The sequence below is a fragment of the Haemorhous mexicanus genome, chromosome 3 (genome assembly GCF_027477595.1).
Source record: "Haemorhous mexicanus isolate bHaeMex1 chromosome 3, bHaeMex1.pri, whole genome shotgun sequence".
NCBI classification, from domain to species: Eukaryota; Metazoa; Chordata; class Aves; order Passeriformes; family Fringillidae; genus Haemorhous; species Haemorhous mexicanus.
The window spans coordinates 27,941,774-27,966,447 of NC_082343.1; the positions used below are offsets into that span (position 1 = coordinate 27,941,774).

General features: G+C 36.2%; 1 protein-coding gene across 6 annotated transcripts in view; it reads right to left on the minus strand.

Annotated features, from left to right (window-relative positions):
• Window positions 1-24,674, minus strand: part of SRBD1 (S1 RNA binding domain 1) — a 124,602-nt gene that overhangs the window by 27,224 nt on the left and 72,704 nt on the right. For all 6 annotated transcript variants that reach the window (XM_059841201.1, XM_059841204.1, XM_059841199.1 and 3 more), the window contains one exon: window positions 22,661-22,743. In XM_059841201.1, coding sequence (XP_059697184.1) covers window positions 22,661-22,743 — 83 coding nt within the window. The remainder of the gene's footprint in view (window positions 1-22,660; window positions 22,744-24,674) is intronic.

The following is a 24,674-nucleotide window of genomic DNA, read 5'->3' on the forward strand; positions in this document are numbered from 1 at the left end:
TGTGATTTGTGCCCTTATAACATAGTCCTTACTTATATTCAGGATCTGGAAATTCCTTCAGCAGCCTTCTTTAAAACATTTAAAAAAATACAGTTTTGCAAAATACTGTAAAATTTTACAGTGTAAAATAATACATAATTTTGTAGTGCAACTAATTTAGGAAAAATGTTTGGAATAAAGTTTTTTTAGGTATATCCTAATGTAAAATCTGTAAATAATAATAGCATTACTATTACAAACTTATAAAGTTTACAAGATACTTACCAAGTCAGAGCTTTTAATTCTTGTATATATGAATATATTCATTGCAAATCTGTAATCTGATCACAGCATCATTCATTTGAAAAACTGACCTCTATTTCCCTTGAAAAATCTTTTATTTCATAATTAATCTGAAAGTTCTAGACAAGCTTGGCAAAACATAGAAATAAAGTTAGAAATTAGGTACTTGAAAAATTAAGACCTAATACTTTAGAAACCCAGAAAAACAATTTTAAAATCCGGTATCGTTACAAATTCTAATTATAAAAATTTTTTGTCCAAAAAGCAACTATTGGCTCAGTTTTAATAACATTTGTTAGTAGTAAGGGGAATAGAGTTCTTTATTTGTCCAAACATTTACAACTCCAATGTGGTATATCACTGAGCAAGAGGGGAACTAAAATCACCTCTGGTTTTGCAGCACTTGTGTCTGCCTCTCACCACTTGCAGATGACTTACAACTTCCAGAATCAAAGCCCCCTTGAAATCACTGGCTGGTGTCCCTTGACATTAATTAAGGGCAGAAGTCCAGTAGCAGTTTTATCTGTGCTTTGTAGCACTGGGAGTTAAGAGATGAGGTAGCAGATGGATCAATCAAATATTAGACAGGATTGTTCAATGTGTCTCAGCTTCAGCAAATTATTAATTACACTAAAGTAATCCAGAATTTTTAAATATGAAAAAATAGATTGCTATTGGGTGGGGGGTTTTTTGGTAGGGAATTTGTATTTTAAGAACACCAACTGACAGTTATTCTAAATAACCTAGATTAGGACATCAAGCTCTCGATGAAATCTCACACAAGTTAGCAGTCGCTCTGATAGGAAATTAGATAACTGAGACACCTTAGATCAGCTATGGGCAATCTTCCTCTTCTGGAACACACAAAGATTGGCAAAGAAGCTCAAATGCAAGTCTTGCGTGATTTCTTAAGCACCTGACTGGGTAAGCTAATGCAAAGAGTGGAGCTAATTTAAATACTGTTGTGATGGAGGAGACAGCTTGTCTGGAGAATTGTCATTGCTAACTGGCCCAAGCAACAACACCCCTCCCCTGCAAAAGGAGGTTACATGGACAGCTAATGCCATTCCCAAACTGCAGATTTATCTCAAGACCGAGATATAACAGAGGATGCAAGTCTTGGCCACACAAAGATTTGGCATGTATCACCCAAGGTTCAAAGGCAATGCTTGCATTCAAAGGCAATCCCACAAATACACACTTCTATGGTGGATAGGCCTGTAGACTTAGAATAATAATTAGCTCTTCATATGATTGCAAAACCAAAGTAAAGTTCAAGGAAAACAAAAATATGAACATCCATTAGAGGAAAAGTTTAAGAAAATCACCCTATTTTTCACTCTTTAAAAACACAGGCGGTCAAGAATGTGAAGAGGAAAATATCGCCCCTAAGAGTCTAGAAAATTACATGTTAGAGTAGTGCATTCTCAAAAACTCTGAAGTCACTTAATAAAACTTCAGAAGTTCTCAACTTCTTCCAGACTTTCAGTGGCAGAAAAGGCACAGCTGGTACTGCAGAGATACAAAGTGGTGACTTTTGGTTTTGGTGTGCTTTACTCAGACTACTTTGACCTGTCGGTGACAGAGCTTCTGGGAGATATATGCTTATAGAAACAGTGCTGGTTTTTGCTAGGCTATTCTAAAATTAGAATAGTAATAACCTCCCCTGCCACAGTCACACACACATTGCAGAACCTTTAAACTTCACACTACTTCAGTATAGGTACCTGAAAACAGTCCTAGTCTCACAGACGACAAATCAAACCCACAAGAACTTAGTGATTTCTCCTTAACTAAAAAAGAAGTAAATGAACCAGAAAGGATCACAATTCTCCATTTCCTGACTACAACCCAAGCATCATTACCCAGAAGCAAACAGGACACGTTTTGCTTCTCCAGTATTTTATGATGTCCCTGCATTTTTCACTGTGTTTGCTGACTGCTTGGACCAGGGACAGCTTACAAATGTTTTTGTATCTTTGCTTTCAGATGTTCACATATCAGTACAAAACAATTAAAACACAGCTTCTAAAGTAAAGGATATTTTGAGCTAATAACCATTTCTTATTGAACCATTGTCTTATTACAGCAGGAGTGAAAAAAAGTGCTGTAACTGAACCCATTATATCCTCTTCCAGAGGAAGTGATGACATCAGTTCATTGATGAAAATTAGTCTGCCCTCTTCCATAAGTTTTTTTCAAGTATGAATCAAGACTTGGATGCAACTAGGCTGTTCACTCAGAATACCAGATCTAAGGACTAGACAAGAAGTTGGGAAACGAAACTATTTAATACTCAGTCAAATCCTTACAGTGGGAAAAGTGTCTTCAAAAACTCATTGCCAAGTTCTCCTGTTGCTCTTAACTTCTAGCAACATCAGCCACCTCACATGTACAATCAAATAGGACAAATGCCTCCAACATGGTTTCAGTCAAGTATTGTTTCAATAAAGTATATTCCTAAGATACTGTCATTGTAAAACGAGGTATGTGAAAAAATTAAAAATGGCTTGTACTTTGATTTGGGGGTTGGTGGTATTTTTTGTTTCTTTGTCTGTTTCTGCTGTTTTGTTTTGGTTTCTTTCTTTCATTTCAAGTTAGGTAGGATATTTGAGGAACACATTTTTATTATTTCATGTATACATCTAAAAGAGAACTGGAAACAAACATCTGAGTGGTTCAAGTTATATGCATATCAAACACCTCAAAGTATGAGGTATGGAAAACTGGTCCAAAGTATATTGAAAAGCAGGTAAGTAAGGCAAATGAAAGAGAATTGCATAGATGATGGCACATCAAATGAGAGAAATAATTACTTCCTCTTGAAAATGTTTCTCAAGAGAAGACAAAATGCTTCTAGCTCCAGCAGCCATTTTGAAATTTATACTAGGAACAAACAAGCTACAACTGATGTTCTTTATAATGCCTTTTGCACAGATATGTTCTTTACATCCTCTCAGTCTTCTCCATCATTCAATTTTTAAGCTTCAGAAAAGAAATGGAAATCTCATCAGGTTTTTCAAGAAAGTTTAATTTCTTCCTTTTTCCTTCTGCACATGGTGCACCTCATTGTGCTAAAATATGCATTTTCTTCATCTGAAATCCTATCTTTAAGTCACAGTCAGTGAAAGAGTTGTCTTGGAGAGCTGCAGCTTTAAAACAATTTCAACAGCTACTAACACAAAACAAGCACAAAAAAGTTTGCTATGAAAAACTTATTACACAGCAAACTGAAATTTCAGCAACAAAAATCCTTTGTTACATACAAGAGTGTTATAATACAGTCCCGTTGCAGCCTACGGTCTCTTTAGATGCCAGACATATAAATCCAAGCTGCCCATTTTCAGAAGACTATTGCATTTGCCTAAAATTTACTCTTATTTTCAATTAGTTCAATGGTTTCAGAAAGCATTCATATCTTTCAAGATTTTACATATTAATCTATCTTCTATTTGTCCTAGCTAAAGGACAAGAAAAACAGGCAAAAACCACACTCATGGGAAAAAAACCCCACATTCTGAAAGGTATCTCACTCAGGATGCAGACACTCCAAGAAATAGAAGCCTTAGCAAACTTCTTTCTAAAGCCCTGAAAAACTAATCCCAACAAGACATTAAGATATGCCATTTACTTGTCCCATTTACTTGGGACACTAGCTTTTTCTAAAAGATTGTGGAAGAAGCATAATGCCTTCTTAAATAGAGCTGGGAAATTATATGGTACCTAGTAATAGCAATGCTGGATCAGATCTCAGGATGTGATAAAAGAGAAAGACACTCTAATGACACGCACACAGAGGGAAGGAATGCTACGAAAATAAAGAGCATGGACATTCTATTTTGCACACAGTTCAAGCCAATAGCTGCACCATTATCCTTCTTATCCACACTTATAAGATCTTCCAGCAAAATGCATGGGTTCTGTAACAGCACTATTCAGAATTAAGTACTTAATGAAGAATTAAGTAATTAGTTAATTAAGAATTAAGTAAAATGGCCCTCAGATAAGCAAGGAAAAGCTATGGCAGGACCAGATTTACCTGAGCTGTCCCTCAGGTATTCATTCATCATAACATATATACATAACATCCATCAGCACAGCTTTGTAGAGAGAAGCAGTTGCAGAGGAAGAGGCCACTGACAATTTACACTTTCTAAAAAGACAAGACAGAGCATGATCAGAAACACTGCTTTAAAAAAGCCTTAATTAGGATTAAAGGTAGCCTTTATCTATAATTTAGGAATAAATGGATTTGTCACTGACTTCTTTCACCAAAGAGAAGGAAATTTAAGAGGACATAAAAATAACATTTCCTTTACTTCCTTCTCCAGTTCATATCCACCAGACAAATTGAAGTGAAATGACAGACAACTGTACAGCAGGAATAAAGGCTGGAGAAAAAATACTCAAACAGAAGTATTTACAAAGATTAATATTTACAAAGATTATCCAGATGATCAACCCACCTACTCTGAGGTCTTCTGATGTCTAAATTCATGTTAATCTTAAGGGAGCAAAGAGGTATGAAAATTTTCATTCACAGCATGCTTCTATACAAGCTGAGGAAGTAAAATGGAAATGAAGTACCATGACTTAAAACAATTAATGAGAGAAAAAAGCAACAAAAAAGCAACAAGGCTACTTAATTCCTCTGCCTAGACATACATGTCAACCCTGAAAAAAGCCAAAGTCCACTGAATTTTTATTTTGCTCTGATAATAATAACATACAGTACTTAAACTACTACAAATAAGAACAACACTTGTTCTTGTAAAACAAATGAGTTTGAAGACCCTAAATGTATGCTTACCTGGCTGAAACTAATATTTTTCATTAAAATTTTAACTTGCAAGCCAAAACTTCTGTGACTGCAAATCACTAGTGTTTCAGTCCTTAATTTGGTAAACATTCTGTCTTAACATATCTTTCTTAAAAAAAAAAAAAAAAAAAAAGATGCCACATGAAATGACCATACACATTACAGAAATTTTACCACAGATTGGTACAGAAGGAATATCAGGAAAAGTTACCATTAAATTTGTAATTTTAAAAAAACCCAACCAATTTTAAATGTTAAGCACTATTGCTGAGGAGTTATAAAAAAAAAAATCCAACCTGCGCTGGTTGCATAGGAGTAAGTGTGAAGCAACAGCATGTTGGTTAGTCTCACCTGTTCTTTGTATTCTAATTATTTTTACATGAAAAATGTTTATTTACAATCAGTAATACATGAAGAGAATGTATTTCTATATCAAATGGCATGGCAGACAGCATTCCAAAAGGTTAATCATGTTCCACTGCATCCAATGGGACAGCTGCCATTTACCCGTAGCCCCGGTACTTCCAAGCGCAGTTCAAGGTCCCAGTACTTCCCTCTGCATTTTGCACTGTTTGGGTCCAACTCTACGACAGCTCAACTTTCCTTTGAAGCACTGCCACATCAGGGCTGTTTAAGAATGAAATCTGCTTGCCTTTAGGGCTTGATTGAGTTAAAGGGCAAAATCCTGGCTCCACTTGAAGTCAGTGGGCAGTGCGCCATTTAATTCAATTCGTCTACTATTTCACAGTGACCTTAAGGGTATACCAAAAAGCTTGTACCCATGTATCCTGCCTTTGCTTGCAGGAAAATGTGGTGGCACATATTAGCTCTTAACAGTAATGGCTGGTGGCAACTAGAATGCTTTCACTTTGAACATTCACGTGAAGCTCACAAGCATTCACAAAATATTACAGAACGGAACTGTAAACGCTGGTTCATCAACAAAGTTTATCTTCTGGTTGGGGATCAAAAATTCATTTTAAAATTTAGAAACTACAGAACAGACACCTGAGAAAACATTCACTTTCACTTAGTCTAGATCATTTCAAAGAAAAGGATGAAGCAAGTCATATTTTATTTCACCACAAGAAGTCCCATGGTTTTTAATATTAACTAAAATGTGGCTGCCCCAGTGCCAGATCACAAACATCCCAGGAGACATAAGCAGGACATATTTCACATTACGGCCTCAGCAGCCTGAACAAACTACAGTGGCAGAGGGTTGGATGAATGTATCACTTTGTGTATCACCATGGGCAGGTGCAAATCTGTAGGGAAGGTTTTATAAAAGCAATTAAGCAGTTAACAGAACAGTTGATCAGAAATTCTAACTGTGGTATATAGTTCATTAACTTAAAATTACTTGTAATCAATCGCACTCTTACTCACGTCTTTAGAAAACAAGATTTAAATGCTTCCAAATAAAATCACACAAATTTACAGGACTGTACCAATACCCAGTGGAAAACCCCAAATATCTTCCTGTGTTTTACTTCTCACACTCGAGTAAAGCCATCCATCCAGTGACAGATGCTGGGATGCTTGCAGCTCTACTTTTTTTCAATTCCCTTACATAAACAGTAATCTCTTTCAAAGTTAAAAATACTCCTTTTCCTTCCCAGCTAATGTATATGGGTACTTTATATCCTTATTTAGAAGCTTGGCAAGAAACACACAGGGAAACTGATTTTGCATAATGTCTCTCTCTTTCCTACTTTCAACATTCTGGCATCATATTAAAGATCAACTCAGTGAAGTCGACAGCAGATTATTTGTGTTGTATATTGCTTTCTCAGTTTTTGACTAGAAATTACATCAGTAATCAATGCTCAGAAAAATTGTTTCTACCATAAGCTTTTCTTCATACCCAAAATTTCAAAAATAAATACTAATAAAGGCTGCAGTTAGTAATTTCTATCTTAAGACAGACACCGTAGTATTTATACAGTCATTAAAAAACACTTCCCACTTATTTTCATCATGTAAAATGAAAATATATTCCATCACTGAAATTACAACACAACCTAGCTTCTGCTAGCTAGCCCAGGAGACTGAGAAAGGGGAATGCCAATTAATCCAATTACTGACAGAGAAGCTATCAGGATGAGTACTTATCAGGTCAGGTTCAAAAACAGATCAGAAGCAAGAGTGTTAAAAAAACAGAAAAGAAAAATGAAAAAAGAAAAAAGCTCACACTCCCTGTGCTGAGTAGCACTATTAAATTCAGATGCAGGGTTGTGTTTAGGTTGGACAGGCCCCAACAGTAGAACAAAGTCAGTCTGTCTTAGTACCATAACCAAATTCTACAAGTTAACAGCTTTTCATGAAAAGCTGCCATTTCAAAATGTCAATCAAACCTGAATATAAGTGGGAACTCCTGCAGAAATAACCAGCTGCAGGTTTGAAAAACATTTTTCACTGAAAGTGGAAACACAAAAGATGTTTGAATGAGATCTCTTTTCATTCCTGTAACAGTAGACGGTCATTTTCACAACATCAAGGACAAAAACACAAGACAAAATTGCAAATAATGTCTTGAAAGAACCATTTGCAGGGGTGATGAATGATTCAAGTTACAAATGACAGAATTATTGGTAAATGGAAACTCATTAATATGAAAAAGCTTCTCTTATAAGATTGCAGTTTGTCTCCACTTTCTCTCATTGTATCTGAATGATTAGGTTGTATTAATTTCATTGAGTGTTTAATATTGGCTTTCTCACCTTGAAGCAGCAGCTTGCACCAAGATCATCCGATTTGCAGCCTAAGTCTTTTGGGGGTTTATGTGTTTAGTAAACAACTGAACTACTTTCAGGTAATAAAAATGCAGATTCTAACAGAGAAACTAAAACTTATGATCTACCCATAGAGAAAACACAACTTTTCCAATTCAGTTCTGGACATACAAACATAAATAAGTCATATTTATTCAATAAACCAAGGGGAAAATATTATTTATACAACTGTACATAATGGAAAAGCAGCTTATCAAATTTAATTTGCTGTCCAAATATGGGCTTCATCAATTTCTTATTCAACAACTGGACCGTTATAGCAGTGATTTGTTGCACAAATTTCCACATTCAGTGTCATGAAACAAATTTAGTCAACAGGGAGATTTAGTGAAGAGTTAAAACCAGTATATAAGATTCCCCCCTCTAAAAGGTATCACCTGTAGCACCATTATCCATTTTGCTTATTATTAGCAAGTAATACAAGTAATTTGCACAGTAGATGAACATCTCATCATGTCTCAGAATACAGAGTATCAACATAGACATAGTGCCGTACACATATTTATCTCCTTCCAGCATGGTTTTCACTATGATCATGACATAAATGAGAAAATGTTAACTCTTTTGAATGACAACACCTTTATCTTAAATTATGCTTTCCACCAAACTGAAAACACATTTACATAAAAATCAAAAATGAGGATGTGATGAAAGAGCATAGTTATATTAAATGTAATTGAACATACTTAAGATGCAAGACTTTGAAGAGCTAGAAATAACATATAATACTTCAGCGGCATTCACTGAAAAATAAGATGCTACACAACATAAACTGAAACAACTTGTCACTTATAACCTCATTGTACTGCAATATCAGTTACATCATCCAGTTTCACACAACAGTACTGTTTTCTATAGAATACATTAATTTCTGATATCCCAAATCTTAATCTTCATATTACCCTGAACAGATACATATTACACTGTAATATGCATTTCTCTAGCTGCAGGCTGCAGCACACTACCACAGTTATCTTACAATTTTTCCTTACACTCAAAGTTCACTTCAGTAGAATCACAACAGAAATTTATCAATACTACTCCCAACAAGAAGGCAAAAAATACAGCAAGATTTTTTATCACAAAATCTTGTTCTTACCACTTGGTATCACCAACATTTGTTTTTAAGTAAGCTGGAGCATATACACTCAAATCTGAGGTTTTGGGGTGAATAATTTGGAGTATGAAAAAATAGCTGAAGCAAGATTAACTTGATCATAAAATGCTGCTACCAAGCCATTTAAAAACTGAGACAAAAAAAATAAAAGAAGGAAAGAAACAAACTGTGCCAAACCTAGTGCCTTAGCAAGCAGAGTGTTTTTGAACATTCTTAAAAGCATTTACTATTTACTTCAGGAAACAGCTTACAAGTCAAAACATGCTGGAGATTTTTTCATTTTGTTTTGCTTCGAGCTGCCAATTGTTAGTCAAGATTACTATTCATTTTACAGGAGTGTTAAGAATGCAAATGGTTAACAGTAGTATAAACTATATACTTGGTTTAAGTTTGAATGTCTAAAACTATTACACACTGCATTCATCTGCATTCCCTGTTTATGGGAATGAAATATGTAGTCATTTGAAGTCCACAATATGTATACTGTGTTTGTAATAACTGCAGATTTTACAAGCACATTATTCTTTCCATTAGGATTAAAACCTCACCGAATAGCAATTTGTGAAAGAATTCTAGCAGGGCCCTGAGCCCAGAACTCTGACCTCTGATGAGATGCTTGGCAGCAACAAACTCTAGGTCTAAGCAAAACATCTGGTTTGAGTTAGACTTCCTGAAAAAATAGCCCCTGTACTGGGGAAACTGGTATTCACTCAGCTTTGTCTATACACTTTGACTGACTGCAACACTGTTGCGGGGGGGGGGGGGTGGGGGGGTGGTGGTGTGAGGAAGAGAAAAAAATGCTTTGCCAGAATGCACGTCAATCACTGCAGACTTCTTGGTGGCCTCCACAGAGCCGGGCACTCACTCTAGGAGACACTCTACGCGTTTGTTCAAGCTTCTTGGGATTTTTGCTATTGTACTCCATAGCTCAATGTTTTTTTCAGAATTAGTGCCAGCTCTGAATTATCTAATTCAAAACTACAGTTGAGTTCAAAATATAAATTTTGCCTGAAGAAATAGTTTCTGCAGATTCTTTCTAAACAATAATTGTTTTATCATCATTTTTCTTAAAAATTTAGACAATCACTGTCATCATAAAATGAATGAGGATATTCCCAACAAAAACACAAACTCTCGCTGCCAAGAAATTTGTAAGAACAGCAACAGCTTTTGGTTGGCACCCAAGATCTTTCATAGGGAACACATTGTTACATGCAGTACCTAGAGATAAGAGTAGGACATAAGGGTAACTAAAGAGAATGCTGATACAGTGGGGTGGATGTCCTGAGCCTCCTGCTCTCAGACCTGTAATCAAAAAATGCTCCAGCAAGAAGGATAAGGAAAGGACAGAGCTGGTTCTTGCTACTCAGTTTCCTGAGATGGGCAGTAACCCAATCACAGGGTAGGTGAAAGTGAAGAAATGCACAACAATTGCAGGTTTGGCATTAGCTGCGCTTTGTTCAAGCTGGCAGCCCAGGTAAGGAGCACAAGAACAGCTTGGTGCGGTGGGTAGGACACAGCTTCACTTTTAGACATGACTGTCAAGAAGTATGTGGCCAAAACAAATTCACCAGCTTTTTTTTTTTTTTTGCAGGACACTTTGCATTTTTAAGCATCATAGTGAAGTATTCTTTAAATAGTTTAGCCATAATAATGAAATGGCCAGCAGTAGTTACTGAGACCTGTTACATTAATAGATACGCAACACAGCATTAAATATCTCATACAGGCTAGGGAAGCTCAAGGTAATTGAACTTGAAAGCAACAGATAGAGAATTTAATGGAGATTTCTGTCAACACATTCATCAATGCTGCATATACACACATGTATGTGTAAGAGATGTGTGATAAAATTTATCTATGCACAACTTTACTGTGTACAGAGAAATTTACCTTTAGGCACTACTGGTAGGCACTATTTATATTAGCTGAATACTTTTTCTGTACACTGTCTACTTAATAAAATGTATTGTGTTAAAAAAAGCATCAGAAAAATTTTCACCTATCTACTGCTGTATTTTATACAACTCTGTCATATAACTGTATATTGTTCATGTACTCATAGTTTATTTTCTTCCTGTGATTGCTAAAGCAATAATATTTTTATGCCTGTTCTAACAGTAACTTTACACTGGAATTAAATATCAATTTCTACTTTCCACCTCCAAATTTTTAAATTAAATGTCACTGATATCAACCCCTTGCATTCAGGCAAGATGCAGCCACCAACTCACAAAGGGACATTTATAAAATAAGCCTTGCTTGTTTGAACTGCAACACTGCCATCACTGGAGTTTCAGCTGGGAGACTTAAATAAATAAAAATAAACCAAAGTAATAAACACCATGTTTTATGGAGCTGCACAGAATTAAAAAAAAAAAAAAGAAAGAAAAAAAAAAAGAAAAAAAGAAAAGAGGTCCTCCTGGCAAACTTGAAATATTAGACTGAAAAGCTGCCTCTCTCATTCCGGAAGACTTCTGGCCCCCACTCCTCACAGCCATTTATGAAGGACAGTCAGCTGTGGGCAACAAAGCCACCCACATAAGTGCCCATTATGCCCTTTGGAGCTGCAAAGAGATGCCCTTCTGTCCATGACTATATAGAAAACAAAACAACATTCCAAAGTAAGGCAACTTAGGAAATTTCTGAGTGCAACACGAGTAATGAATCCTACAAATATCTCAAGCACACAAGGCAGGTGGAAAAACAAAGCTTCTTAGCCCAAGGCTTTGTAATGTATGGTTCTCTTCTCCATGGAGCTAAATTTTTCTACTACTGATGAGATTCCAGTGGCCCTGTTATACAAATGTATGCTATGAAACAGTTTTTTTTGCTTTTGGAGAAATAAATCACATATGTCCATAGACATCAGTTTTCTGGAAGACTGAATATAATTTTAGAATCATCACCATCAGCTGGTTGACAGCAATAAAGACAACATTCACTTTAAATAACCCTGAATTATATACAGTTGAGTAAATTTAAATTTGTTTTGCTTTAAGGTCTTCCAAAGTTGAAGCCAACATGCTGAACAAAAATATTAAACTATCTATAACCCTGTGTCAACATATGATGCTACTGGGAATGGTAAGTGAATTAATTTTCCAAGGAAAATTAATTACTTATGACTTACAGTTGTAAAAGCAAACAACGTAACTCTGGATTAGGGCACATTAATTTCTGTTTGGAGTAGCAATTAAATTAATTTCATATAATTCATGGTATGTAATGGAAAGCAGAACAAAGATGAAATCTTAGACAATGACTGACACAGAAAAAAGTGTATATTTATGTTCCTGATACAAAAATAAAGGTCACAGATATTAATCACTGTCTAGCGAAACACGATTTTAGTTTCTAAAATGATTTTTTCAAAACTGTTTGTTAGGATAAGTGTTATTAGCAAGATAAAAATCTAAAAAGCAACAAATTACAAAACATCAGAGAAATCTTGCATGATACAGTCTCTGAAAAAAGACAACAGTTTTCAGTGATGTCTGTTGAATGACATAACTGTCACAAAATTATCATGAAGAACAGAAACACTAACTTAAATTCCTCCTGCATTAATTCAAGTTCATCTTACTTCTTACTCTTCAAGAGAGAAGAAAAGTTTGATCACAGGTCCAATATTAAAGCAAATATGTACATTTGTATAAATTTTATCAGTTACATTTTATAGTAAACAGTTAATGAGAAAAATTAATTAATATTTACTATTAAGTAAATAATTAGTAAATATATGAAAGAATTCTATTAAGTAAATATATGAAAGAATTCTTTCAGCATTCCATAATTTGGTATTCCTTAAAACTACATAAAAATAATTATTTTATGAATTTCATTGCAAAACATCAAGTTCTTACTTTAATATCAACCAATGAAACCATATATATTAGTAAAGCATTTATAATTTTAAAGTATCATAAGAATTTTAATTGCCACTTCTGTTCTCCTGCTGAAAGAAAGCACAAATTTATTGTTAATTTCAGATTTTTGGGTATCAAATCAATAGCTGCTGTGCTACAAACTCACATGGAATCACTCAAAAGCATGATAGCATTAGTATTTTTCCTTATGAGTCAAATGAATATACTGTTAATTCATGAAACCAAAACAACAGATGCAACAGATGACCACTGCACAGCAAGCAGTAACTATGGAATTCCAGCAACAAATAATATTTACATTCGCACTGTTTAAACTGGCCCCCCACACACACTCAAAGCAAGTGATTCACATCCCTACTGACACTTTTACCTGACTTCAGGCACTAAAGAGATGTTTTTATTACAGTAATAGTTTGAACAAATTCATCATTATAATATTTATACTAAAATCTGAATACAATTAGCAATAAAACACCTTAGAAATTAATTTACTTCACAAAAAAGATAACTGACCCTGAAACACAAAATTCACAAACACAAACAGCTCATAATGGGTACAGGTAATCTGCAGTTCTGTTCTTTAATATTTTTAAGACTGTCTCAAAAATATGAAAAACTTCAGTTATGAAAATTTAACTGACACCTAGACAAAAGGAGCTGAACAATTCTTCAGTGCTAAACTTGTGTATTTTCACTTAAAGTTATTAAACACTTGAAATGTAAACAGGAAACCCAACAGCATCTCATGCTTTTCAGAAGCTGTTCAATCAAAATACTTTTACAAAGACAGACTTCATCATCATTTCTGTTTCAGCTTTTAGTCAACCAAGTCAAAACAAGCTTTTCCAATCCAATACACAGAGAAGCCATATCAAGCCGAGTTGCAGGATCCCAGCCTCACAATTCCCATTTTGCTCCTCTTGCCACTTGGCTCCCCCATAAGAATAGTCTTTCAAAAAGTTTAATATGCCTGGTGGATCTTCACTCAGGAGGCCTGCCTATGTTTGAATTAGCTCTGCCCAAGAACATGTATAAAACTGGAAAAAAAAAATCAAACTGAAATATTAAACAGGCTTGCAGACAGGTACCCGACATCTGGGCATTTCTGCTCACAATTTTCTATGTGCTGCTTTTATGGAGGTCTGGAAGTAAAGAAGCTTCACACCTATTTATCATGAACAATAACACATTTCACTTTAACCCTATTACGGCACGAATCACAAGTCTGTTGTCATACAGTGACAAAAAACTTCCTAACAAACTTCTGCCAAGAGAACTGGTAATTAAGCAATCAGAAACAAACTGACAGGGAGGGCAAATCTGTCCAGCAGCTGTTTCCTATCAACACGCTTAGATCATCCCACCTCAGTACACTAACACTTCTGGAGCTTCCCTACTTTTCCTACAACCTCAGCAGCTCTGTAAAAGCCCACATATGCAGGTACAAACTCTCTAACAATAAATAGCAGCATTGTGAGAAGGGGATTATTAGCAGTAATGTCTAAAATTTACCTGCATTTCAAGTTGCTTACAAAGGCACATCTCTGACAAGTGTTCAAATGCTGTCCACAGTGCATTTTTGGTGACAGCAGCAAAAGGAGATGCAGTCCATGGGCAGCTTCATGAGTGACATGTGCAGATGGAGTGATACCACTGTGCTCTTGCACTCTTTGTAAATACACATGCACACATTTTGCTTCATTTCCTTAAAGGGGCAGCATCTCACCTCATTGAGCTGGCATGTTTTCCTGGAGATGCCAGTAAATACAGTGTGCTAGCTAAAATCACTAATAACGCAACAGTTATTTCTTTCTATATCCCTTTGTTTTGTTGCAAATGGCTGTAATAGACTAGCAAAAGTTTATTGTGCTTTGCTGGCAGAACATTTGATTTCTCTTTGCCAGCCAGAGAATAGGTAGATGCAACCAGAGAGACTGCCAAGTTACAGGATATATAAACCACTCCTGGCAGTCAGCAGAACTGCTGCTGAAGATTAAATTACACAAACTTGCCAGAGGTGCAACTTACTTGGAAAGCATTCCTAAGTTTTGTGCACCTACTTCAGCAGGGCGGGGAAACATCCAAAACATTATGGGGTTATTACCTCTCCCTGGCAAAGCTGTCTGCAAAGACTTTGCTCCCATTGGATATCAGATGGCTTGGTTCACAGAGCATTACTTTACAAAATGAAAAGCTCATAACTTACCCTAAAAATGATGTTGGGCAAAGAGCACGTGTGATTTTTTTGTTTGCTTTCCTCACAGAGCTAATATTTCATCACTACTACAGGAAAATTAAGGATTCCATGTGCAGTGCTAAAAATCCTGTATTAAGCACAAACCTATTCACCAGCCTATACATGCATTTAATTAAAGAAATAAATACACCTTTTTCCTTATTGACAAAACACTGGATTTTTGGACTGCTCTTAATATTTTATAGGTACAGCCACTACACCCTATCCCTCATAAAGTTTTTGTAAATCTTAAAAGCTTGAGTACTTGTCTCCCTCTTCCACAAATTTCAAGGCAAGCAATCACTTGCAGTATGCAGCAAAAACACTCAGCGACAATAATCTCTTTGCAGGAGACTACAGGTTCACAGGAGAGGTTTAAGTTTCCTTTGTTGAAGAGCAGAGCTAAGAGCACAGTGAAATACTATGCTGCATGTCCCTGTCTTTAAAGTCCCAGTGAGTTAATTCAGAGATGAGATTCAATACAGAAACAGCCCAGAATTTGACCAGTTACTTCTTTTTTTTTTTTTTTAATTTACAATAATGGCAACATATCCTTTAGCCTATTTTTAAAATTTATGTAAGTATAGCTAGTTTCTTTCATTTCAGATTCCAGTCCACTATATCTCCTTTTATTAGGTTTTTCAACTTAAGGTACATCCATAAGCAGCCAGCTGGCATACACTGCCAAAAAGGAGTGATTTACATTTATTACTAAGTTGTTTGATTACTGCAAGATAACACATAACTCAGTGTTGGTATTCTCACCCTTAGACTTTGCTTTGTTTAAGCAAAGATTCTCTGTAGGCAACCACTTCAATTTAAGTACAGAAAACCATAAACAAGCTAATGAAATTCCAGTGTTATCCAAAGAGGTTCAGTTCTTTGCTGAACTGTATGTGTATACTCAGTGTAGTAACACAGAAAGAATGCTGAAGCCTTTTGTAGACAGGCTGTTCAGCTGGATGTTGAAACCTGCAACCTACAATTCTGACCAGCAAACAACATTCCTGCTGAACTGTGTTTCCACAGGAGCTATGTGAATCACACAAAATAAAGCACTGCTCACCTAATAAGAAGCCCCATTTTCTTAATCAAAAAAGTCTAAGTTGAGAATGCATACAAACTTGTTTTAGTAAGCTTAATACAGCAAGCTCAAGTTTAAGGCTGTTTTGACAATCCCACCTCAGAGGTTTAAAAGAAGACACTCATGCACATCATGTCATCAAACTCTCACATCATACATGAGTGATTCTTCTATGCTATCCAAGTAACACACCTAAATTTTCATACACTGTATGGGTCAATCAAGAAAAACCCCCAAAATAAAGAAAGAAGTGGAATAAACTCCTTAAATATTCAGTGAAAAACACACTCTCCTGAAAAACAAACCGGCTCCAGTACTTTGCTTCATGCTATTAAATAAAAGTGTACTACATGAAGAAGATATACCCAATATTTATCAGATACCAAGAAAGATACAAAGTCTCATATATATCACCATTTAAAGCTGTGTATCTATTCTAAGAAAAAAAAGAAGGTAAGAGTTTTCTCAAACCAAACACTGATTCTTTGTGATGACCAGTGTTTGGATTCTGAGAATTTGTTTGCAATCACTATTAGTAGTTACCTCACACGTTTTTTTTTGTTAGAAGCTTTCTACTTAAACACAAATTTCCAAGTTTTCATTACTAGAGAAACAATACAAGATTTGCTTTACCCAAAAAAAACTACTGAGTTCTCTTTGCTGGGGTTTTGTAAGAAGAGACAAACAAATAAATACCTGCAGTGCAAGGGACAAGCCAGATGCTGTTGCAGTAAAGAGAACAGAAATAATGCAGAGAGTTTTTCAGCCCACAGCTAAATCAGGCTGACCCAACTACACCTGGTCCTACTCCTACACTTAGAGGTATCCCTGAGGTCTCCCCTTTTGAAATCCCTGTATTTCTAAAATGTTACTATAGTTCACCTCTCAGGTATCTCCATTGCATCAAATACACAGTCAGATTGTCTCAAGCAAATAATATGCCTGATGGGTGTTCACCAGAGAAATAAAATTTTAACTAGCATTGCTGTCAAAAGGGAGGTTAATAATGTCCCTCACAAAAGAGGGTTAATAGCTCTCCTGTTGCAGAGGGACCACCTGGAAGTAAAAAAATATCTCAGCAGTGATGATGCCATTCACAGACATCTTTTGAGGGAGGAAGACAACTAAAGAATGCAACAAACAAGAAGGGCTACATGCAATTTCAGCCACATGCAGGAGAGGCCACTAACATCTCTCCACCACTGTCTATCAGTTGCCTCTCACTGGCCTTGAGACAAGGAAGGAAGCACCCAGGCAAGGATGGCCCGCAATAGCAGACAGCATTCTACACAGTCTTCCAGGAGAAAGAAAAAAGCTCCTTCCTCTCCAGCTGAGAGACATCCTCCAGTGAGATGCCTCACTACTAACTAGCTGGCTGTGGATTTTAAAGTGGCTTATATCTGGTCTAACTAAAGAGAAAGTATATCTGATTAAAATCACTCTCTCAAGTTGCACTGTCATTTACCAAAACATACTCATCTTCTCTGGGGGAAAAACATTCTTTGGGGGAAGAACAAAAATCAAATTGCAACTGAAACAATAAAACTTCCTGCAGGTAATAATCAAATGCAAAAGCAATGCACTCCAATAACAAGAGGACCATGGAAAGGAACCTGGACAGGGGGGATAAAAAGACATTTCCAGATTCAGTTATAATCAGACACCCTGATTAGGCTTTATGAAATGCTCCTTTATCAGGACCTTCCAGCATTATACAGAAAAAAACCCAAAAATTAGCTCAATCCTTTTTTATTTCTTGAGGGAATGCTATTTTGGAGTTTTATTTACAGATTTTATTTATTTGACACAAAATGTTTCAGGTAAATTTGTAATCAAGTATTTTCCCACTTCAGATGTCACAGAACTACATATAATATCCCTTACATCCTTTTAGGATGCTAATTTTCCAAACATGTTCAACAGTGAAGATGTTACCACACCCAAAAATAGATTCTGATCAGATTTTTGGACTCCTGAAACTATAAAGATCAAATAGGATGGTGCTTTTTCAAGACCAGACATAGTACATATTTTTTAACATTACACAGAATTTGTCAAAAATTCTAATCCTACAACACAGATCACATATTTTGTTCATAAGCTACAGATGAGTTTGACCTCCATCTCTTTCTCTAGAGGTTACTGGCTTTTTTAGGATCCAGGGATTTTGTACATCAAATGAACATCAAAAGACCAACCAAACTTAACAAATTCCTTTAGCTCTATTTCTTATTTCTCTGCCTTTTAATACAGATTCAGGTTTTGATGTTTTACAAGTATATTAATTTAATTCCCATCTTTACTATGATGAAAATTTATGCTTAGTGCTGCTTCACTCACACCTGAAAAGCTGGATTTTTATTTGAGAGTAAAGATTTTTTTGTCTTCTTATTAATTTTCTTAACTCTGAAATTCAATTCCCTAACCACAATCTTTGTGAAGCAGCTTTGTTCTCAGCTCTTATCTATATCTTCCAAGATCCTTACATCTGCAATGGTAATTCATCGCCAAAATTCAGTGTACAGCATAATAAAGTCTTGGGCCACTAACTGCTTCTCCCAGAATAGAAATTTAGCTTTGGACTGGCATGGGGAGGTGACCAGGCAAATATATTCTGTATCAGGCAGAATCTGGGCATCATCTCTTCATGCTCAACTACAGAAGAAATCATACTAATATGGCCTGAAGGTGATAAATTAATTTTGGCCAGGTTCCTGTCTGGGAGGAAAGAACAATTTTTTCCTAATGAGATAAAGATGAAGGAAGACAAGGACCTTTAGGCAATTGGAATTTAGTCTGAGAGAGGCTCTAATAAATCAGGTTGTGCTTCTCTTTGTTTAAGGAAATACCTGTTAGGAGATCTGGAGCCTGTTTATTTTTCTCTGACAAACTTGATTTTCTTGGCAGTGCACAAACTCAGCATCATAAATTGAAATGAGAATAAAAACAGGTGGCCAAGTTCAAGTTTCAATTCTTTCTTTTTCTTCATCTAAAATAAGTAAACAAATCCCAGCTGATGGGACTCAATTTACACAGATCTCCTGCTACTTGGAAACTTGCAATTCCATATCCAAAGTATCCACACCCAGATGAGCAGATTTGCTTGGAAAAGTTGCATCAGAAAAACTAGGGAACACCAATATTCTCATAAATGTGCACATGAAATAGCAAGAGACTAGATAGGAGGGATCCAAAATCCCATGGAAGTAGCAACTGGAGAAGATGCAGCCCTTTCGCTCAATTCTCTGTGTGGCACACACTCCACAGACTTTGGGCAAGCTCATATTGTTAGCAGTGGATTTAGCACATGAGCACTTCACTCTCCTGTAGCCCTGCTGACAGCAGCAGAGCATCTCCTGCCCAAAGGGGTCACTCAGCTGAACACACACTCTTCCTGTACCACAGACTCATTGCAAAAGCTACAGCCTCCATCAGGCAGATTCTGCTTCACCAGTCTCTCACTTCAGCCTCTGAGAAAAGACAAATTATTTTCTCTGCCACTGCCTTTCAAGCAGAGTAGTTTGGGACCTCTGGCTATCCTAAACTGACAGAGGCCATGTCCCAAGTCAGTGAGGCTGCTGTGAAGGCAGCTGCCCCAGCTCCACTCCCCAACAAGCTGTGCACTGCTGCCCCTCTCCTATGCCAACACAGGACATCATGTAGCCACTACAAACCCCACAAAAAGACTGGGGCACTTGGGCAGGAGTACCAGAAAAGGCAGGACCATGCCCTCAGGGAGTTCACTCTTTTATCAACACACAGAGAGCGTGCAACCATCCCTCAAGAAACCATCATGTTGCTTGTGATATACAGCTTCCATGGTCATGGGCAGCAGCACAGTCCCAGCCTGCCTCTGCCTAATTGCTGACAGACTAATCACTACCCCTCTTTCAGGACAAGAATGCCAAAACCTGTATTTGTCAGATTCTTAGATATCAATTTCAGGGTGTTTAAGAAAGGAAAGGTCATATTTAAAGGCTAGGTTTAAAGTTACAATAGGCTAAGAAAGCAACCACCTCTGTGAAAAGACTGCTGTATTTCTGATCTAGACTGTGCACTGCATATTTCACCATAGAAATTAATAAAAAGCTGCAGCCAGCATTTAGATTATAAATTAAAAAGCAATAAAACCTTTCAAGTTGTCTTGGATATTATAAAATTCTGTACCTGAAATACTCTTTATCTGATGGATTATATCAGCCATTACTCTGGGACTCCCTGTACAACAAAACAGCTTTTTCCAGGCCTGTCCTCTGAGACACCAGCAAGTGGCTGTCTCTCTAAAAGACAAGACAGAAAAGCTTAATTCCTCTTCTCCTCCCATTCCCTTCCTGTGCCACAAGAGAGCTGTCATGCCCAGAAGGCAGCAAACCTTCTGACTTTGCTTTCAAGAGTGCAAATTTGCTTTCAGTAACGTCACTAAGATCCAGCACTAGAGAAATTTATGTATCTTTAACAAGCACACTATAGCTACTGTAGTGATTCTTATGAATTCCAACACGACTTGCAGCTACCTCAGAGATTTATTCAAACCATGACAAAACTTAAAAATGTATATAGCTGGGAATGACCAGGATTTGAGGTCTACCTCTATTATCCTAGGCTTCTAGGATTTATTTTGCTGAAATTTTTATCTAACCAATTTGGACAATAACAAATGACACAGTTGGGCATTTACTCACAACACACCTCTAGTGGATCAAGAAGCTTCTCTGGAAGGGCCAGGAACATGGTTCTTACCTTGCTCTCAATGAATGAAAAGTAAATGACACCAGCTTCAGTCCCTGAGACTGCAGTGAGCTGCCACAATATTGCACACTGCAACACTCATCTCATAGTATAATGATCCCAAAACCATATGACCACCACCAATTCCACGTCTTTTTGCTTTAGATGGATGCTTGTACAATGTCCACATGAGCCACAGGATGATATGCATTTAAATCAGTGTCTTCTAGACACAGCAATGCAAGCTACTAATACTTAAGAATTCACAGTACACTGCAAATAGTATAATATTCCATCTTGGAACTATTGTTTCAAAAAAAATCAATCAACTTTTTAAAATGCTGACACAGCATTTCAAGGTTATTTTTTTAATACTTCTTTCCTTAAAACAAGGATGAACAAAAATCTGTATCACTTCCCATTATTTTTGTTTCAACATATCACTGCTACTGTTATAAATTAAAGCCCTAGGTCTCCACAAGTAGGGGAATCAACTACACTTCGGATTGAAGCTCATCATTTTGCCAGATGACCACACCCATATTTATAGCTGCCACCATTAAAGCACATTTTTACTGAAATCTGGACACACATGTTAAAGAAATCTACAGTGTTTCAGCCCTTCAATGCAATTTCCCCCAAAGAGTATGGTATAATTCATACCAAAAGATTATTTAAGTTAGGTTTACCAATAGGTTTGCAGTTAGCAAGCAACATGAATAAGTTCTATCATCTGTGGTAATACAAAAGCAGTTCTGAATTCTACTTTAATCAACTAAAATACTGACCTCAGTTCTGTAAAAACAAAACAGGGCCTACATTTGTTGGAAGATTTTCTTAACACCTTCTCTTTGTCACACCACCTTTAGCAGTGTCAGCAAAAGAACCTAGGCTGCTAATTGCATTCTATCCCATTACCGCTTAGGAGCTGACCTGAAAGAACAGATCCACACAGTTCTATGCTTTCTATCCTGAATTCTGCTCTAGTCTTTCAAATTCTCTCTCACTCCACAGTTTCAAAAATACGGAGAAAATCTTATGCCATATTGTCTGGGTTTTTTTGTTGTCGTTGTTTCTTTATTTGGTGGGACTTCAGCACATGCATAAATGCTTTCCTGAATCTATGCCATTATGCTGTAAAATGACAATATCTTATGTACCACTTCCTAACATAATATTCTTTGTAAAGAAACTTAGAAAGGAAAAGTTTCTTCTCAGAAATAACCTACAAAAATGTATAAAACTCACCACTGTCAAACATTTTCCAATTCAGCTTTACTAAATGAAAAGCTTCAAAACAAACCCTTTTATTACAAACTTCTAAAAAGGAATGCACCTCATAGTACAAATTAATGGCTTCTAAATGGAGGATCAATATCTCATTGTATTTTACACAAAGAGCTAAAACCCCATTGCTGTAACAATACAGAAAAAGAGAAAGGTTTACAGATCAGGTTACCTGTCTGATTTGATGTTTTTAATAGACTATACATCTGGCTACAGCCATTTCAGAGTCTCAATCACAATCATTAAAAGTAGAGATTAAAAAAAAGGCAGTTTATGACTTCTAAGCATTTACTAGCATTTCATCAAAACTGAAAATGTCTTTTAAAGGAGACATAACCAGTTGACAATTAAAAAGCAGCATTTTGGTGTTGCTCTATATCATGACAGATTACTTAGATTAAATGATACAGGTATTATCTTACCTGATACATTCCAACTCCTATGTGTTTGGGCTCGATTTTCACTAGCTCAGCTAATGGGTCTTGGACGCGTCTAGCTATGGACACTGAAAAACAGAATAGGAAAATAGCTATCACTTTTCTCTGAAAAATCTGAATCATGGAATTGCTTTTGCTAGGGTGTTTTGGGTCTTTTTACATCTTCTATGCATTTAATTTTTTTTTAACCTGGAAATAGTCAATACCATAGCAGAATCCTTTTTCATTGCTAGACAAGGACATCACATTTACATTTAACAAACTTTTTATTTGAGTAATTCCAGAAAAGACCTAGGGACATTTTAAACTGCAGTCATGACATTTAAAAAGTTTTTCTGAGCCACAGAGTTAATAAATAAAACTGTGTACACTGTATTTTTCCCTTTGTACCCATACTAAATGCACATGTAACATTTAACATTAAACTCTGTAAGAACCTTTAACCTGAAATCACAGACATGAAAAAACAAATAAACATTTTAAAAAATAACAGTATCTGTTCACAGACTTATTTACCTAATACAGTATTTTCTAGGGTATGTATCAGATATTTCTGTATTTATCTAATTCAACCATAAAATTCACTGCTGACTTTAAAAATCGTTCTTGGATTTTACTATCTAAGCTGCACACCAAAATGCATCAGTTTGCAATCTGTCACCCTTATAACCCCATTTAGAAAAACAAAAGCAATTTCCAACATTTCTGATGCCATTAAGAGCATATAGGAAGAACCTTTGTTCTTCTAAATCCAAATGTTGAATCAAGACTGCATTTTTGAAGGCAGTATTTATTGAGAAACCATTTGCTTACCAAAATCTCAGAAGAAAAAACATATTTCCAAACATCAATTCATAAACTTGGTCTGATTCTGCAGATATTGGGTTGTATTCAGTATTTGCAACTGTGCTCCTTCCCACATATTTAAAACTAGGGGAATTCTATCTACCAGTATTACATCTATAAACTCTTTTTTTTCTCCTGACTTAAGACAAAGCAGGTTAGCTGGCTCTTAACATTCATTCTACTTAGTGAAGTAAACACTAATGAAAAACAAAAGTGTTTAGAGGGATTCCAAAAATCTTTCCAAATAAGGACCGAAGATCCTAAAGAAAAGCAAACCAATAAGTAAAACCCTCAACTCCAAGCATCCCCACAAAAAGCAAAACCCAAAGCTAAAAAACAAACAAAAACAAAACCTATGCCAACTCAATGAAAATTAAGAACAAAACAAACCCCTGCAAAAATAAAAAAAACAAACATAACAATGCCTGACCTTGTTGCCAAGGCTGTTTTTTCTACCACATGCACTTGTGCAAGAATAAGAAAAGTGGGACCAAAGAAAGCTGAGGCCTTTAAAAGCTATATCCACAATCACACCCACAGCACACCAGTCATTTCAAGAGTGCTTTACATTTAAATACATTTTTAAGCAAATAAGGAGAGGGTTAGAGGAAGAACAAACAGGAGTCAGAAGTAAATATATATATATATATATATATATGTGTGTGCACAGTGGTTTGGTCAGCAACACAACATTGAAGCAGGAATACTTGAAGTATATCTGGTGTCCACCAGCTGATTTCACACACACGTGTATGAAAACATGAACATGGTTTTAATTATCATATATATAAAATAACCTATAAGCCCCTTTACTGCATCACAGCAGTGATGTATTCATCCACAGAGGTGTTTAGGTTGGACACACTCCTGGAGAACATGGGCTGCCTTCTCTAACACCCCTGCTGAAACAGGGTTTGCTACAGCAGGTTGTCCCAGATCACGCCAAGCTGCGTGGAGACTTCACAACCTGCCTGGTCAATCCATTCCAGTGTTGGCCACCCTAGCAATAGATAAATGTTTTCTTGTGTCCAGATTGAATTTGCTGCATTCCAGTCTGCGCCCATTGCCTCTTGTCCTAACAGTAGGCTCTACTGAGAAGGGTCTTCTGCTCTCCTTTACTCCCTCTCATCAGGTATTTAAAACCCTTTTCAAG